Source organism: Theropithecus gelada, chromosome 6 (genome assembly GCF_003255815.1).
Source record: "Theropithecus gelada isolate Dixy chromosome 6, Tgel_1.0, whole genome shotgun sequence".
Lineage (NCBI taxonomy): Eukaryota > Metazoa > Chordata > Mammalia > Primates > Cercopithecidae > Theropithecus > Theropithecus gelada.
Genome location: NC_037673.1, coordinates 144,445,590 through 144,462,769, shown reverse-complemented (window position 1 = coordinate 144,462,769; position 17,180 = coordinate 144,445,590). Strand labels below are relative to the sequence as shown.

The following is a 17,180-nucleotide window of genomic DNA, read 5'->3' as shown; positions in this document are numbered from 1 at the left end:
CACACACACACACACACACACAAATACAAACAATTGTGAGAAGATGAGATGTCTAAAAGTGACTTAATACGGTTCAAGTCAAGAATAATTCAACCTTTCTTTGTAAGTATAAAGAAACAAGATGCTATCCAACAGTGTTACACTTACTTTAGTTGATTTTCTCTATGAATCTGTGGATAATTTTTGTGTATTCTGCCTTCTTTATCCATGATCATTTCTGACATTGCAGAGAGAGAGTACATCTAATTTCCTTTCACACTCACCTTAGATGGATAGATCATCAAGACTGATACTGATTTAGAAGAGCTGAAAAAGGAGTGACTCTCCCACCCTCCCAAAAAAAAATCCAAGAAAGATTTGTTTTCAGATTTCCTGATGCTTTGGTTCAATACTTTCAGGCTACTTTCTGTGTTTTGAAAACTCTACCATGTGATGAGGGCTAAACTTTACAAAAAAAATGATACACTAAGCTACTCTAGGCTTGGGGATCTCTATGTCATTAAACATTTTGTGGTGGGATATAGTACTACAATATGACCTACAAAAAATCCTGGTCTATAACTTTCTTTTCAACTATGTGACCTTCATCATTCCATTTCAGGCAAGAAAACATGGGCATAAAGAGCATGGCTAGGAGTCAAACGACCTGGGCTACTGTGCCTCTCACCAAACTGGGAGACCACAGTCAAGTCCCTTCTCCTTTGGAAACACAATGTTACTACTTCTACAATAAGGTTTTTGGAACAGATGCTCTGTAGGATCTTTTCTAGATCTAGCATTCTTTGGTTTTTTTAAAAAAATAATTCAACTTCCATTGGGATGCTTTAACAGAGAATCCTAACTGCTTCCTATTAAGAAGGTATTTATTTTTGGAGGAGCAATGGATGTGCTCCAAGTGTCATGGTTGTAACAATCTAGAAATAGAGACGCAGAAGACAGTCACCTGATAGTCATAGCATGGTATACAAAATTAATGCTCAATGATTCTCATAAAAGAAACAATGATAATTTCAGTTTATAAGTTGTGACTCATCCAAGGAGATTCTGAAGAAACACTGTGTATGCAACCTAGTGACAAGTTAATTATAGGGAACATATTGAGCCATCACAATAAAGCAGTCCTATTCACACCATCGTGTCCAGTGACCCCACAAAACAATGACCCTAGCCACAGAGAGGAAGAGGGAAGCACAGAGAGACCTGATGAAAAACAAAGCAAAATAACTCTCTGTGTTTATGAAGCAATAAAATGTTAACTATCACTGGATGACCCAAAGTTTTAGACTGAAATTTAACAACCACCACAAAAGAACTCCTATTCAATCCTTGGCAAGTGTTGCATAAACTGTAGATGGTTCTGAATACCTAGTTTTCCTAAATGTAAACCTTTAACACCCTATTTAGGGTGAGAGCTTTGCTTCATTAAATAAGCATTACGAACTGAAGGGCTAGTTCTTGACTACCAAAAGGTGGTCTTGTTTCTTCCTTTAGGAAAACATAAGCCCTACAATCTTCAAAAAGGAGTGCACTTGTATTAGCACAAAAGTGTGCAGGATTTAGAATCACAGTCCAACAGGAAGGTAAAATTCAGGTCATTTATCCAACCTCTTTATTTTGCTGACAAGGAAATTAAGGCCCAGGATAATTATTTATTTAGTCTCCCACACCCACAGCATGACAAAACCAAGGTTAAAACTCAAGTGTTCTGACTTCTCAACAAGAGGTTAGCCATTTAGCAAAGAAACTGCTATCCCTCTCATTGAAAGTAGGTGATTTAAGAAATCCAGGCTATATTACCTAAAGTGCTTATTCAAAACATTTTATACTAGATTGAATAATTAAATTATGAAGTAATTTCAAAAAAATAATTTTAAGGATATTGTTTAAAACACAATCTAAAAATTTGTCTTCTTTTTTTTTTTTTTTTTTAGCAGAACCAAGACCTTTGTAAGTGCAGGTTTTTCTGAACAGAATAATCACAATGGAAAAGTTAATAACTTCAACTTGTGTCAATTTAATTACACATAAAATGCACTAGTGGATATAGTGTTTAAAAGACTCTGTCACAATTTTAAAATTATTCCTGTTTAATTTATATTATATTGCCACTTTTAAACAATTTATTCAGAGTAAAATGGGTTTACACTAAACCAAAAAGAAGGCTGCTAGAAATTAAGCAGAGTTTGGTTTGTATAAATTTTCTATCTTATACCTTCTTTTGGGGGCTGGAGGAATGGAGAAACACGGGTGGAAATTGCACATTTTGGGCCTTAGGTAGGAAATGCTGTTTTCAATCTGAATCTAATGATTAATATTCTAGGAACAGTCAATTTGGGGAATTTTGATATTAAGAAAAATATATAATAATAAAAGACAATGACTTTATTTCATTACTTAAAGGTTTAGGCATAAATTTGTTAATATTTATGGCCACAAGAACCAAATTGTGTTGGTGAGTCATTTTACCTTTTCAGCATTTCGTCGAATTCTAGTTTCACCCTGTTGCTTGGCATTTTCAGTTTCTTTTAAACTGTTAAGAAAAGTAAACAGTTGGTCAGTTTATGACTCAATTATATTTTCAGTATCCTCAGTCCTGTGCTAAACACTTTCATATCCTCTGCTACGACTTGCTGAAAATGATCCACTTACAAGAGACAAGCATTTCCCTGTCTTCACTGCCTGAGCCAGAGAAATTGCTAAAGATAAGGAAAGAAAGAAAGACAGCAATAGTGGATCTGGGAAACTTGCTTTCTGTAAATTAGCTTTCTTGCCTATAGTAAGAAAGGGTGTGAAACTGATTCACTGACAGTCAATTCGAAGCTTTGTTCTGTAAAACTGAATGGGTGTGACACCTTGATTGACAAACAGAAGATTGTCAGGAAAATTCCCTTTAACAGGCAGAACCAAGAGCTTTAAAATAATGCTGTGACAAGGGTGAAACCAAACTGAGCGTTTGAGGCATTGCCATCCACACCCTTAAGTATAACGTTGTATACCTTGTAAAGTATTTGTTTGCTTTCATGTAAAAATATTAAGTTGTTAATGAAAGCTACATTTGAATTGAGCTTTAAGCCCTTTCACGTCTATCATTTGATTAGCATCTCATCCTGGAGATAGGTGTGGCTATCTCAGTTCCCCAGAGGAAGAAACAGATTTGAACACTGAGAGAACATGTCTCCTAGATAAGAAAGTGGAAATCAGGCTGATTTCCTGTCCGGAAACCAGTTATCATCACCGTTTCGTAAACCTGAATGGACATGTCCTTGAATTCTACAAGGACTAACTGTAATTTTCAAAGGCAGGTGTGACGTTTATTAATCAGTTAAATCTCTGTCCTGATTTTAAAGTTCTAGTGATGTAAATATGGCAATTTAAGGCCTGCTGGCACATGAATTAGATAATCTAAACATTGTTTAACAGCCAGAATATGAAAGACTAATTAGATCTTATCCACATCTGCCTCTTCAATGTCCAAGCACTGCCAGGCACTCAGATAAAGATTAACCCAATAGTCCTTCCTTTCATAATGATCTGTGTTCCACCTTTTAAACTAATAAATAGATTCAAACACATGGCATTATTACTATTATTATTTTAATTAGCCTCACATTACTCAGGAAGGGTCTCTACATATGCCCAAATGAAGCAATGGATGTCAAACGACTGACCTAGATCATTCCGTAAGAAAGTGCTTTCTAAATTTTAAAATATTATGCCTTATAAAACACTACGCATTTTCAAATTACTGTAATTTAAAAGAAGTAAGAGTCTTGAATTTAATAACTAACATGCCACCTTATTCTCTCCTTTTAAGAAACTTCAATCAATGATATGAAGAAAAAGAAAAGAAGCCATTCTGTGAGAAAGGCTATTTTACATTGTAAAGACAAAGAATTGCATGCTTCATGAAAAGGATTTTATCTCCCTGCAGAGCGATTCTCAGGGCAGCAACCAAGAGCATCATCATCAAGTCCACCAGGGGAAGATGCTACTTACAATAGCTCAGCACACATCGCACACTTATTGCCATGTGTCTTCCCATCAGGACCAAGAACAGGATCATTTTCCCTTGTGCATCCAAGTCTTCCATCTTTAACAAAGGGCCGAAAAGCACTGCATACATCCTGAAGAACAGGGAAAAGAACTGGAAAGTTACCAAGATTGTAATGCTGATATCACTGTTTTCAGAACTATTATAGAACTCAGTCCCGCTGACATTGCTGTGGGCCACTTAGAGCAGTACCAGTTGTGTAGATGTAGCTCATGTGTAGATGTAGCTCAGTAAGTACTCTATAATTCATGTGGTTAAATAAAAAACTTTTTTACTTGCTTATTCATTTATTTAGTAAACAGCTAACCCACTGTGTGCCAGAACTCAGACAGAGCACAGTCCTTGCCATTAACTTGCTCCCAATCTCCTAGATGATAAAAAGAGACATTTAAAGTAGCATGATGCTAAATGACTTGGTGGAAGTAACCTCAGGTGCTCTGGAAGCTTATAAAAAGGGCATCAGACCTTGAAAATTAGGAAAATCATTCACCTGGAAAAAGACAAGTGTGACATGTATGAGATCCTTTCTTCCTTCCCCTTCCCCTACCATCACAGGCTCACAAAATTGTATCACAGAAAAAAAATCTATTTAGTTCAAATCTCATTTTACGTTAAGTAATTTGTCCAAGTTCTCCAAACAGCAAGTGACACTGCTAGGGTTTTAACTCAGGCTAAATGACTGAAATGTACTGCGTATGTAGTTTCCCTTTTATTTCTTCTTCTTCTCTTTAATAGAAAGCAGAAATAGATTGAAAGGTCTAACCACCAAAGTAATCTGATCCAGTTTCAGAGACTATAATTAGCTTTTTCATATTAGTGGGCAGTACCGGATATTCCATTTCACATAAAGCAAGAATTACTTCCTTCCAAGGCTCCCACCTAAGAAGGAAGAGGAGAGCACCTACTTCCTATTTGAAGTTAGCCTCCCAGGATTTCCCATCAGACTGACATTTGACCTCACCTGCTCTGGATTACTGCTCTTACATTCCCCTTCACTCTTTACACCAATTTGGGACCCGGTTTTCCTAGAATCAAAAGTTAGTAGACACAGCAGTTTAATATCACAGAACTTCCCACCATTCAAACCTAACCGGTCTACATTGCATTGTCATTATCCTTTGCTCCTGAAAACAGCTGCCACATAGTATTATTTCATTACTTTTTCTAATAAAAACCACTGTTTATAACGTAAAGTCAAAGAAATGTAGTTAACATGGAAGAGATGGTAAAGATTCAGACTTGTAAGTATTATTTACAGAAATCTTCTTTTAACCTTTATTTAGAGGAGGGATCCACATCAGAAGATGGGGAAAAGTAAAGCCTGTAACTGCATAATAGATACCCCTCAGTCCCCAAGGAACTTTGTTGTTTTAAATAAACAAAGTCAAATTTGTATTATCTAACATCCCATTATACTACTCTTTATTTGGGTTATGAAGACTAGTATTTTATTTTTCATAGAAAGTACATAAAGTCTTGATAATTAATTTTATTCAGTCTAGTAGACCTTTAAAGTATATCCGAAAACACAGAACCGCAAATGTAAGAGATATTTTCTAATTTGTCAAAAGTTAAAGCAGATGACAATGATAATATCTGTAAAACAATAAAAATTTAGTAAAAGCAACATAAAGAAAAAACTAAATATTTTCAAATGATAAAAAAAAGGTATTTCAAAGGATATCAGCTGAGAGAGCACTATAAAAATCAAATTTTCAATTTGATTGTAGAGCCTCCTAGCAGCCAGAGCTGCGAGGAAAACAACACAAGGAGAAGTATGATTTCATCGCATAGTACAAAGAAATATACCAGAAATTAGGGGAGAGAAACTTAGACCTGGACCAGAGATTTAAAGACTCATAACGGGATTCCCCACATAAAGACATGGTAAGAATTAAATATATAGCATGCTCATACTTGTGCTACACAATATGTATCTGATAAAAATCTGTATGTTCTTCATATATCTATGTTTGTTTTCTGTTTCTCTATGTTGACCCTTGGTGAGAGTTGAGGACATAATTTTAAAGTGAATTTCTGAAAATACCATCATGCAAAGGATGAGAGTGTTTTAATGCAGTCTTACTTTGCTGAAAATATTTATTGCAAGGAGAGCTAAAGCTTGCAGGATCTCAGAAAGTGAATAATTATAATATCCCTCATTAGCCTATATAAACATTGGTTTTTATATTTGCAAAACCTTAAGACCAGACAATTCAAGATTGAGGTCACAAGCCAGAACCTGCAAAGCAGGTATGTCACCTTGTTAGTGAAGACAGTTGATAACCAAACCTAGCATTTAGGGTGGAGAAAGAACAAAACACGGACAAGATATAGGACAGTAAGATGCCTTAGCTATTTGGTAAATGTTTAGAAATGGGAAGAAATGTAATATTGAAAGTCCCAATTATCTACTCTAATATTACATATTATTAAGCACTTAATAAACATAATTTGATGATGAAATAATTCTCTGTGAAAAAGGGTATACTCATAGATAAACAAATAGATGATAGATGATGGATAGATAGAAGATAGATGTGTGTATGTATATATATACATATATATGTATGTGTATCTACATAAATATATTCTATATTCTGTTATATATTGTAATCATATAATCTATATCTTATAGATTATAAAATAGTAAATCTATATTTTATTATATTAACTCTATAATGTTTTATTATATTAAATCTATATTTTATTATACATTTTAAATATAAAAACTGTAACATTTTATAGATTATGAACATATAATGTATAATCTCCCTATCCTGTCTACTTCATAAAGTGATAACCATCTGATAAATCAGACATAAAACTGCTTTGTAAAATATAAAGTGTTACGCTATACACCTTTATTTGTCTTCAGAGTAGTAAAAGAAGTGGTACTAATAATTTAGGAATGACTAACTCCCACACAATGAATCGTTATCTTAAAGACTGTAGGAAAAACTGTGTCATGTAATTATAGAGAGAACATGTTTTAGGGAGAAAGCCTACTTCAGAGAATACTCACGCATTCTCAGCACACAGTTCACATCTGTTGCCATATGTTTTCCCATCTGTGCCACAAACAGCTTCATAAAAATCGGGACAGATAAAATCCCCATCTCTTTCTCCTTTTTTAAAATCATCACAATTCAGCTGCAAAAGACATGATCAAGGAACATCAAAATATAAGAGACAAAATAGTTCTTAGATGTATAAATAGATTAACATTTTAAGCCCACAATAATGTAAATTGCTAGAGAAGAAAAAACATATCATGAAGGCTATAGTGAGCTAATAAATTTATGGGCAATAAAGCGTGATCCAAGAACAGAGATAAAATTAGATTTTGAAAGAAAGAATTTCAGTATCACTTCAGCCACTTGCTGTCTGGGCAAAGTAGACCAAGTCACAGCTCTGAAACTTGGCATACTGTTTGTCTGTCCAATCCTGCCTGCCTTCTCCACAGAGTAGTAGTGAGGTCCAGTAGATTAAGGATATGAAAGCTCTTAGTAAAGTATAAACTACAGGAAAGTTTCTATTATTACAGATTAGGATAGTAATTAAGAGCAGGATTGTTTGTTTCATATTTCTAAGTCTGCTGCTTAAGCTGTTGGACTTGGACAAGTTATTTAACACCTCTATGCTTTAGTGTCCTCATTTGCAAAATGGTTATAATTTCGTCAACCTCTCAGGACTATATAGGGATTTAAATATGTTAATTCATGTATAGCACTTGGAACAGTGCCTGGCACAAAACCATTTATTGTTGTTGTTGCTGTTTTCAATGTTTTCTCTACTGACAAGCCAAGAAAACTAAGCATCTTTTAGGTATGGCAGGAGAAAGCCCAAATCTCTATTCTAATAACGTTGACATATACTTAGGAACAAACTTGATGGTAAAGAAAAACAAATGCACAAAGTAATAACTGAAGACTAGTGTTCCAGTCTCAGACCTGCCACCCACTCACTTCACCTCTTTGCACCTCACTTTCCTCATCAGGAAAATGGAAATTCATACCCTACCTACATTCCAGATTTGCTGTAAGGATCAAGTGAATTCTTATGAAACACTATTTGGCAACTTGTTATTGTGAAATGACCTAGCTAAAAAAGATACAGAGTTAACTTGAATTTAACTTTTATCTAAAACCAAATAATAAAACTGGATAATTTTTCTTTAGAATATCACATTGCAAAATACAATTTCATGTCATCATTGTCAAAATAAAGACATTTTAATGAAAAATATGAAACACTTAGAATGTAGACCTATGATGAATCAGTATGTCACACAATATAAAGAATAAAAGTAGGATACAGAAGATCAGATTGAGAAGCTTTTATCTAGAAGGACAAGAACTGAAAATAGAAAAGAAAAGCTAAAGAACATACTCCACTATTCATATGTTTAGAAAGAAGTTAAAAATAGATTGAACATAAGATAAGCAGTGGCCATATATGTTGTTTCATTCATTTATTTGTTCATTTTTCCACAAAATTTATTACACATTAGCTACACTTTAGCACTCTTCTGGACTGTGAAGCTGCCACAGAAAAGAATAAAATAAAAGAGAGAGAGAGAGGAAAAAAATGGAATACATATTCTAAGGAGCTTACATTCTGATAGAAAGAGACAGATATGTACAACAACTATAGATTACAGTAAGTGCTTTCAAAAATAAACAGAAAAATACAATAGTGATCAGAATGAGGACTACTTTAGATATAGCAGCAAAAAAACGTCTTTCTACAAAGGTGACATTTGAGGTGAGATGAGATTATTGAGGCTGTGTCAACCATTAAAAATTTGAGGGAAGAACATTCTAGGCATAGAGAATGGCAATTGAAAAGGATTTGTGGTGGAAACTAGACTGTCCTTTTTAAGGAATGGACAGAAAGAAGGGAAATCTGACTGAAGCATAAAGAAAAAACAGGATGGCTATTGGTTTTCTCTCAAAAATCATTCCTGAAGAAACTACAGAAGCATAGGGAAATTATAGATCAAAGTAATTAACTCAAAACAATCACTGCTATCCCCCTTAACCAGAAAATCAACAGCAACATACTAACTAGGTCACAGGTGTAGACAGGGGAATGACAGAGCAAGGCAAAAGGCCAGCTGGGAGATGATGAAAACAGGTGCAAGGATTTATGACTACACCTCCTTTCCCTCCAAACCCCTAGGTGGTGGATCACAACCTACAGAAAACACCTCTTCCTAATGTTGACATTGCCTGAGAGCTTACCATGGATTCCCAACCTGGTGAAGTGGCAGTAAACTAGAGTGGAAAAGAGTAGATTCAGAACCTCCAGCTCTGGGTCTTGTCTCTTTTTCTATCCTTATACTCACCGGAAGGGCTACATACTGAAGCTTGACATTGAACATGACCTAACTGAATTTAGCAGAAAAAATAAATACAGCCATTATGGAATATTACAATAAAAATATCTGTATATCTGACAAGTAAAAAACAGAATATACTAAACAACATGTATCAATTGAAGTAGAAACATTGGAATGGGCAGAAAAATATTTTATCAAGTCTAACTACACTGTGGAGAGATAAGGGAAGATATCTGCATACACAAATGTAAAACAATAACAAGAAACAAGTTATAAAGGAAGAACGAAGTGGAAATTTTGAATATGGAAAATATTCAAATGATAATAAATCTAGCAATATAAAGAATAAAGATGGGATAGGTACAAATAAATAATGAACCTGTAAACCAGATGATCAGATCAAGGAATTCTCCTAGAAGGCAATGGAAATAAGAAACTGTTTTTCTAAAAAAGGAAAAGCTAAAGAACATCTAAAATAGAATTAGAAGTCTCCAAAGGAAGGAAATAAATATAGAAAGAAATATCTGAAGAAAGGAACGATTTCTATAATTAACAACAACAACAATAAAAAGAATAAAAGAGAGAAAAGCAATAAGAATTTTAAACTAAAATCAAGTTAATAACAAAATTATGTTTACAGAAAATATATGGAGAGCAGATTAACATACATTTGGAGAGAAGACAAAGATATTGACAACAGACACCGATATTAGCAATAGAATAAATAATCAAACAATGGCTGTTTGTTTAGGGATAGTCAGGATAAAAACGAAAGTAAATCATCACCCAAAAAAAGCTAGAAACAAGAAATTACTAAGTATAGTAACTGAAAATATTTTTAAAATGAAAGAACCGAGTCTTACTATAACAGAAATAACAATAAATACAAATGGGCTATACCTAAAAATTAAGAGACAATTGGTAACTGGATGTTTAAAAAAGAATCAACCCAAGTATTGAGAAAAATTAAAACTAAAAGGCATGCAAGTATCAAAACAATACGATAATAAAAATATACAAGACAAAAATGAATAAGAAGAGAACATATGCAGCAAATTAACACTTAAAAATTAGAATTTAGTCCAAAAATGTGTCATAAGTGACAAAAAGGACAGTATATGAAGTAAGAAAAGACAAAAACAAGAACAAGAAAGTATAACAATCATGAGCATATATTCACCTAATAATATAGACTTTAAATATGTCAAACAATACAAATAGAATGTAATAGAATTAAATAAATCAATAACTGAAGTTAGAGATTTAAGCAAACACTTCTCAGAAATTTACATATTAAGTAAAATAAAAAGAATCTTAAGCCATTAGATTTTTATGAACAACTACAGCCAAGAAACAGAAAATAAACATTTTTTTTAGAATGTATAAAACATTCATAAAAGCAGAATATTTGTTAGGTCACAAAGTATTAAGAAATAACAAATAATCAATACTACATTATTTATGTTATCTGACCAAAATCTAATAAAATTAAAAGCTAATATAAAATATTTAAAAGTTCCACATATTTGAAAATTAGATAATCTATTACTAAATAACATTGGGGTAGAGAAATTAAGAAGTGTTTGGAAAATAATGATGAATAGAAATACTTAAAGCATAAATCCTGAGATATAAAATTATTAATATCTTTAAATATATTTGTCAGAAATTTTTTAAAAATTAAATTTAAAGTATTCCTCAATCCCATTGTAAAATAAACAGCAACGAACATAAAGAAATAAGAATTAACACCATAGAAAACAGAAACAACAGAGAATATTATCAAAAAAAACCTGTTACAAAAGATTTCTAGTAGGACTGACCAAAGAGAAAAGCAATATGAAAAGTGAAAATATATGGAATGATAATTAAAAATAACCAAATAAATGTTGAGACATTAATATGATTAAAGCATTTTATAAGTACCAGTATGCTAATACATTTGAAAACCAAATTGGATATATGACTGCAAAAAAAGTATAAGATAACTACCTTTGTTACAACAGGTCAATAAACATCAATCCAATTGATATATTGGTCTGAGATATTCCCACCCCAAAATAACTCAGTCCCAATAGATTTACAGTCTATTTTTCTGAAGGTCTAGGAAAACTTGTATTAAATAATAGTAATGTACAAATCATTCCAAAGCAGTTACAATTATATAAACTGAAAAATAAAATTCTAAACCGCTTTATTGAGGTATTACTTACATACTATAAAAGTCACCCATTTAAAGTGATTGAAAGTGATTCAATGATTTTTAGTGATTGAAAGTGATTCAATGATTTTAGTAAATAGAGTTGTACAACCATCATCAGAACCTGATCTTAAAATATTTTCATCACCCCACGAGATTCCCCTGTGCTTCTGTACAGTATGTCCCAGCTCCCAGCTCCAGCTTCAAGCAATCATTAAACTTTTTTCTGACTCTGTAAATTTGCCCTTTTTGGACATTTCATATAAATGGAATTATAAATATGTAATTGTTTAATTCTAGCTTCTTTCACTTTGCATAGTGTTTTTGAAGTTCATCCGTATTGCAAAATTGTCAGCAGCACATCCCTTGTTATTGTTGAATAATATTTCAATGTATAAATATACTCATTTTGTTTATCCATCCAGCAGTGGACATTTGGATTGTTTTCAGTCTAGAACTGTTTTTAAAAATGTTGCTATAAATATTCACATGCCTGACTTTCTATGGACATGTATTTTCACTTCACTGAATACCTAGGACTAAATTTTCTGGATCACATGGCCAATCTGTTTAAATCTTTAAGAAGTTCTCAAACTGTGTTCCAATGTGGCTGTAACCTTGTATTATTACCCCGTTCTATCTCTATGTGTTCCAGTTTCTCCACACCCTCAACATTTTGTATTTTCTGTCTTTGTGATTATAGTCATTCTAGTGGGTATGTGTAGTGATACCCCAGTGTGGTTTTAATTAACATTTTCCTAAAAATAGTGTTGGACAACTTGTTATGTGCTTATTATCTTTGGTGTAATATCTATACTTAATTGAGTTGTCTCCTTATAAGGTTGTAACAGGTTTTTATATTTTGTCGATTTAAGTCCTTACCTACTCTATAAGTTGTGACTATTTTTTCTCCCTGTCATGACTTGCTTTTTTATTGACTTCTTGTTGTCATTTGAAGCATACAAATTTGCAATTTTTACAATTTCATTTTATTAATTTTGTATTCATGGATTGTGCTTCTGATTTTATATCTGAAGTCACTCTACCTAACCCAAGTTCATGATTTTTTTCCTCCGATATTTTACTTGAGAAGTTTTATATATTTAGCTTTAACATTTAGTACTAAAATAAAATTTAATTTTTGTGTATGGTATAAGGTAACATTCTGTTTTTTAAAATTAACTATATCCAATTTTCTCAGCATTATCTTGACATGTTGGTTAACTATTAACTGACCATAAAAGTAAGTAATCTCAATTCTATTCCCCTAATCTTTATGCCTATCTTGAAATAATAGCACACTGTTATGATCATTATTGTATTATAACAAAATTTAAATTCAGTTACTGTTAAGTGTTCCAATATTTTTTATATAAATAGTAGGATCATCTGCTTTACTTCTACCAAAAAGAAAGCCTGACGAGATTTTGATTGGGAATATGTTGAATTTATAGATTAATATTGGGAGAACTGCCATCTCAACAATATTGAGTTTTCTCATCTATGAACATGGACTATTTATTTCACTAGCTATTTTGATCTTTCATTTCTCTCAGCACCATTTCATAGTTTTTAGTGTATAAGTCTTGAACTCACTTTGTTAAATTTATTTCTACATTTTTATGCTATTGTGAATGAAATTAATATTTAAATTTTCAAATTGTTCATTGCTAGTATATAGAAATACAATAGAGTTTATATTATTAATCTTGCACATTGAAATCTTACTAAACTCGTTTATTAGTTCTAGTAATTTTTCTTTTTGTGTGTCCTTAGAACTTTTCACATATGGCATCATGTTTTTGGAATTAAAGATAATTGCTTCATTTCCAATAAAAAATGTATTTAATTAATTAATTAATTTTGCCTTATACTGGCTAAGAACCTCCAGTACAATGTTGAATAGTAGTGGTGACAGTAAACCACCCTGTGCTTTCTTCTCAGTCTTAAGGGCAAAGCATTCATTCTCTAACCATTAATTATAATGCTAGTTGTAGATTTTTCACAGACGTTCTTTAACAGACTGAAAAAGCTTACTTCTATTGATAATATTTGTATGAGTTTTCATCTTGAAAGAGTGCTGGATTTTCATAAGTGATTTTTCAATATTTATTAAGATAATCATATGGTTTTGCCCTTTATTCCATTAATATAGTGTATTAGACTAATAGATTTTCTGTTCCTAAACCAACATTGTTTTCTTGGGATACTTCTTATTTGGTAATTATTTATTTATTTTTCTCATATTGCAGATTCACTTTGCCAATGTTTTGTTACAGATTTTTCTGTCTATGTTTATGAGGAATATTTGTCAGTAGTTTTCTGCTTTTGTGATATCTTCTACATTTTGTATCGGAATGATGCTGGACTGATGTAATGAGCTGTAAAGTGTCTCCTCTTCTTTCTGAATGAATCTGTAAAAGATTCATATTATTTCTCCTTTCAGTATATAACGGAAATTGCCAATGAAGTCATCTGCTCTTGGGCATTTTTTAAATTTAATTATTTATTTATTTTACTTATACTGTAAGTCTATTATGATTTTCCATTTCTTCTTTGGTCAATTTTCAATAATTTGATTATTTCTAGGAATTTTTCTATTTCATCTAAGTTATTTAATGTGGTGGCATAATATTTTTCATAATATTCATCATAAGCCTTGTAGTTTCTCCAGGGCACATACTGATGTCTTCTATTTCAGTCTTGATTTTGGTAATCTTTGTCTTCTGTTCTTTTCTTGAAGGCAAAATAAAACTAAGGGTTTGTCAGGTTTGTTGATCTTTTCAAAGAACCAACATTGGTTTTACTAACTTTTTCTATTATTTGTATGTTTTGTGCTTTATTAATTTCTGCTCTAATCCTTATATGTCCTTTCTTCTGCTTGCTTTGGGTTTAGTTTGCTAAACTTCGTTTTCTAATCTTCTCAAGGTAGAGGCTTAAATTATTGAATCTTATCTCTTATTTCTGATTAAGCCATTTAAATCTCTAGAAGGTGCTTTTGAGGAGTGCAATAAGTCTTAAATTGTTGTCTTTTTTTTTTCTTCAATTCAAATTATTTTCCAATTTCTCTCAAGATTGTTTCTTTGACCCACCAATCGTTCAGAAGCGTGTTGTTTAATTTCTAAATATTTGATGATTTTCATGATTCATTTTCCTTGTTGGGTTTGAATTCAATTCTTTTGTGGTAAAAAAAAAATACTATATATGATTTTAATATATTAAAGTTTATTATGTTTGTATCTCAGTATATAGTGTATCCTGAAAATATTCCTCTGTTGCTTTAAAATAACACATATTCTACAATCAATGTAGAAGCACTCTCTATATTTCAGTTTAGGTTGAATTAGTTGATAGTATTCTTCAAGTATTCTGTTTGGTAATATTTAGTCTAGCTGTTGTATCAGTATTTTATGTGGAGTATTGAAATTCCTAGCAATTATTTTTGAATTATTCTTTTTATTTCTTTTAATTATAGCATTTTTTGTTATATAAATTTGGAGCCTCTGTTAGGTGTATATACATTTATCATTGTTATATTTCTTAACGTATTAGAACTTTTAAAGTTATAAAATATCCCTATTTGTCTCTAATAATGCCTTAATGTCTATTTTATCATATATTAACATAGCCAATCCTGCTCCCTTTTGGTTAAACTTAGCATGGTACCGATCTTTTATCATTTCAACTGTTTGTGTCTTTGAATCTAAGGAGCATCTACTGAAGATAGCTTATAGTTCCTTTGTTATTATGTGTCAGTTTCTGCATTTTGATCGGGATGTTCAAACCATTTATGTTTAATATAATCACTAATATGGTTGTATTTACATTTCTATTTTTCTATTTGTTTTCAATATGCTTTTGTCCTTTTTTGCTTCTCTATTGTTCTGCTACTACCTTGTTTTGGGTTAAATATTTCTAGTACACCTTTATAATTCCTTTGTTGATGTTATATATTTATTATATATGTTATTTTCTTAGTAGCTACTCTAGTAATTACAATATGCACCTTAGTTTATTACAAACTACTTCAGAATAATACTTAATCCTGGTAAAATACAGAAGCTTTGCCTTAATAAGGCTTTATTTTCTCTATCACCCTTTATGCTATTGTTGTCATATATGTATATACCTGATAAAACGGCATTATAATTATTGCTTTGTATATTAAGATTATTTCTTTAAAATAGGCTAAGAGATTAACCCAATTTTCACTGTTTCTGGTGCTTTTCATTTCTGTCTGTGGGTCCGAGCTACCATCTGGTAGTTATTTCCTTTCAGCTAAATGACTTCCCTCATTATTATTTTTAAGGTAGTTGTGTTAAAAACAAAGTTTCTCTCAGATTTCTTTAGTACGGTAATGCCTTTATTTTGTTTTAATTTTTGTAGGATAGTTTTAGAGAATACAGAATATTACTTAATATTTTTTTCTTTCAGCATTTTGAACATGTCATTTTACTGCCTTCTGGCCTTCATTTAGATGAGGGGCCAGCTTTTAATTTTATATAGCCTGTATATAGGATATGTCATTTTTCTCTTGCCACTTTCTAAATTTTCTCTCTGTTTTTCTTTATTTCAGCATTTTAATCATGATGAGCTACACGTGGATCTCTTCATATTTATCCTATTTGGGATAAATTGAGTTTCTTAGGTGTTAAAATTAATTTCTTCCATCCAATTTAAGCATCTTAGGCCATTGTTTCTTCAAATAATTTTTGTATTCCTTTTTAACTCACCTCTATTTCTGGTATTCCCATTAGGCATATGTTGGCTTGCTTGCTGCTGTCTCAAAAAGTGTATAATTTTGTTCATTTTTCTTCTCTATTGTTTGTCTCTGTATTTCCATTGTTCATTTTTATTAAGCTTTCTTCAAGTTTGGTAATTCTTTTTTGTAAGGATTCACAAATCTGCTTTTGAGCCTGTCTATGTAACTTTTCATTTCAGTTATTGTGCCCTTCAACTCCAGAATTTTCATTGGGTCTTTTAAAAAATTATTTGTATCTTTTCATTGAAAGTTTTTATTGGCATATTCATTGTTATTATAGTTTCTTGTGACCCCTCAAACATGATTTTTTTTGGTATCCTGAATACATTTTTAATAGTTGCTTCAAGTCTTTGTCTGCCAAACCTAACATCTGTACACAGCTACAGGCAAATTCCACTAATTTTTTCCTTGAGTATGGGTTGTATATAGTTGTTACTTTGAAAATTTTATAACTATTGATGAAAACTTTTTTTTAATCTCACTAACCTGGATTATAAAAACTGAACATTTTGATTATAAAAACTGAATGTTTTAGGTAATAAGTGCTCAGGTTTACAATTTTTTCTTTAAACATTGTTTTCGCTGCTTTTTTATTCTTTTTTTTTTTTTTTTTTTTTTTTTGCTTCTGTGGCTGGATTAAGTCTTTGAAATCTTCCTCTCTCATAATTACAACTGCTGATGTGCTGCTAAGAAAATTATGATAGTTTTTATCATAGTTATTTTTTAAGCCTGGCTTCCTATGTTTTTCCCCTGTATTTTTGTAGCTTAGTGGTCAGCTAAGGATTTAACACAATTTGTGTTCAAATACTTCAAGTTAACAACG

The 17,180-nt window shown here is 31.7% G+C and overlaps 1 protein-coding gene across 2 annotated transcripts in view; it reads right to left on the bottom strand.

Annotated features, from left to right (window-relative positions):
* Positions 1–17,180, bottom strand: part of SPINK5 (serine peptidase inhibitor, Kazal type 5) — a 75,124-nt gene that overhangs the window by 45,299 nt on the left and 12,645 nt on the right. For both annotated transcript variants that reach the window (XM_025387904.1, XM_025387905.1), the window contains exons 5-8: positions 7,077–7,204; positions 5,013–5,076; positions 3,997–4,124; positions 2,467–2,530 (exon numbers count right to left, since the gene is read on the bottom strand). In XM_025387904.1, coding sequence (XP_025243689.1) covers positions 2,467–2,530; positions 3,997–4,124; positions 5,013–5,076; positions 7,077–7,204 — 384 coding nt within the window. The remainder of the gene's footprint in view (positions 1–2,466; positions 2,531–3,996; positions 4,125–5,012; positions 5,077–7,076; positions 7,205–17,180) is intronic.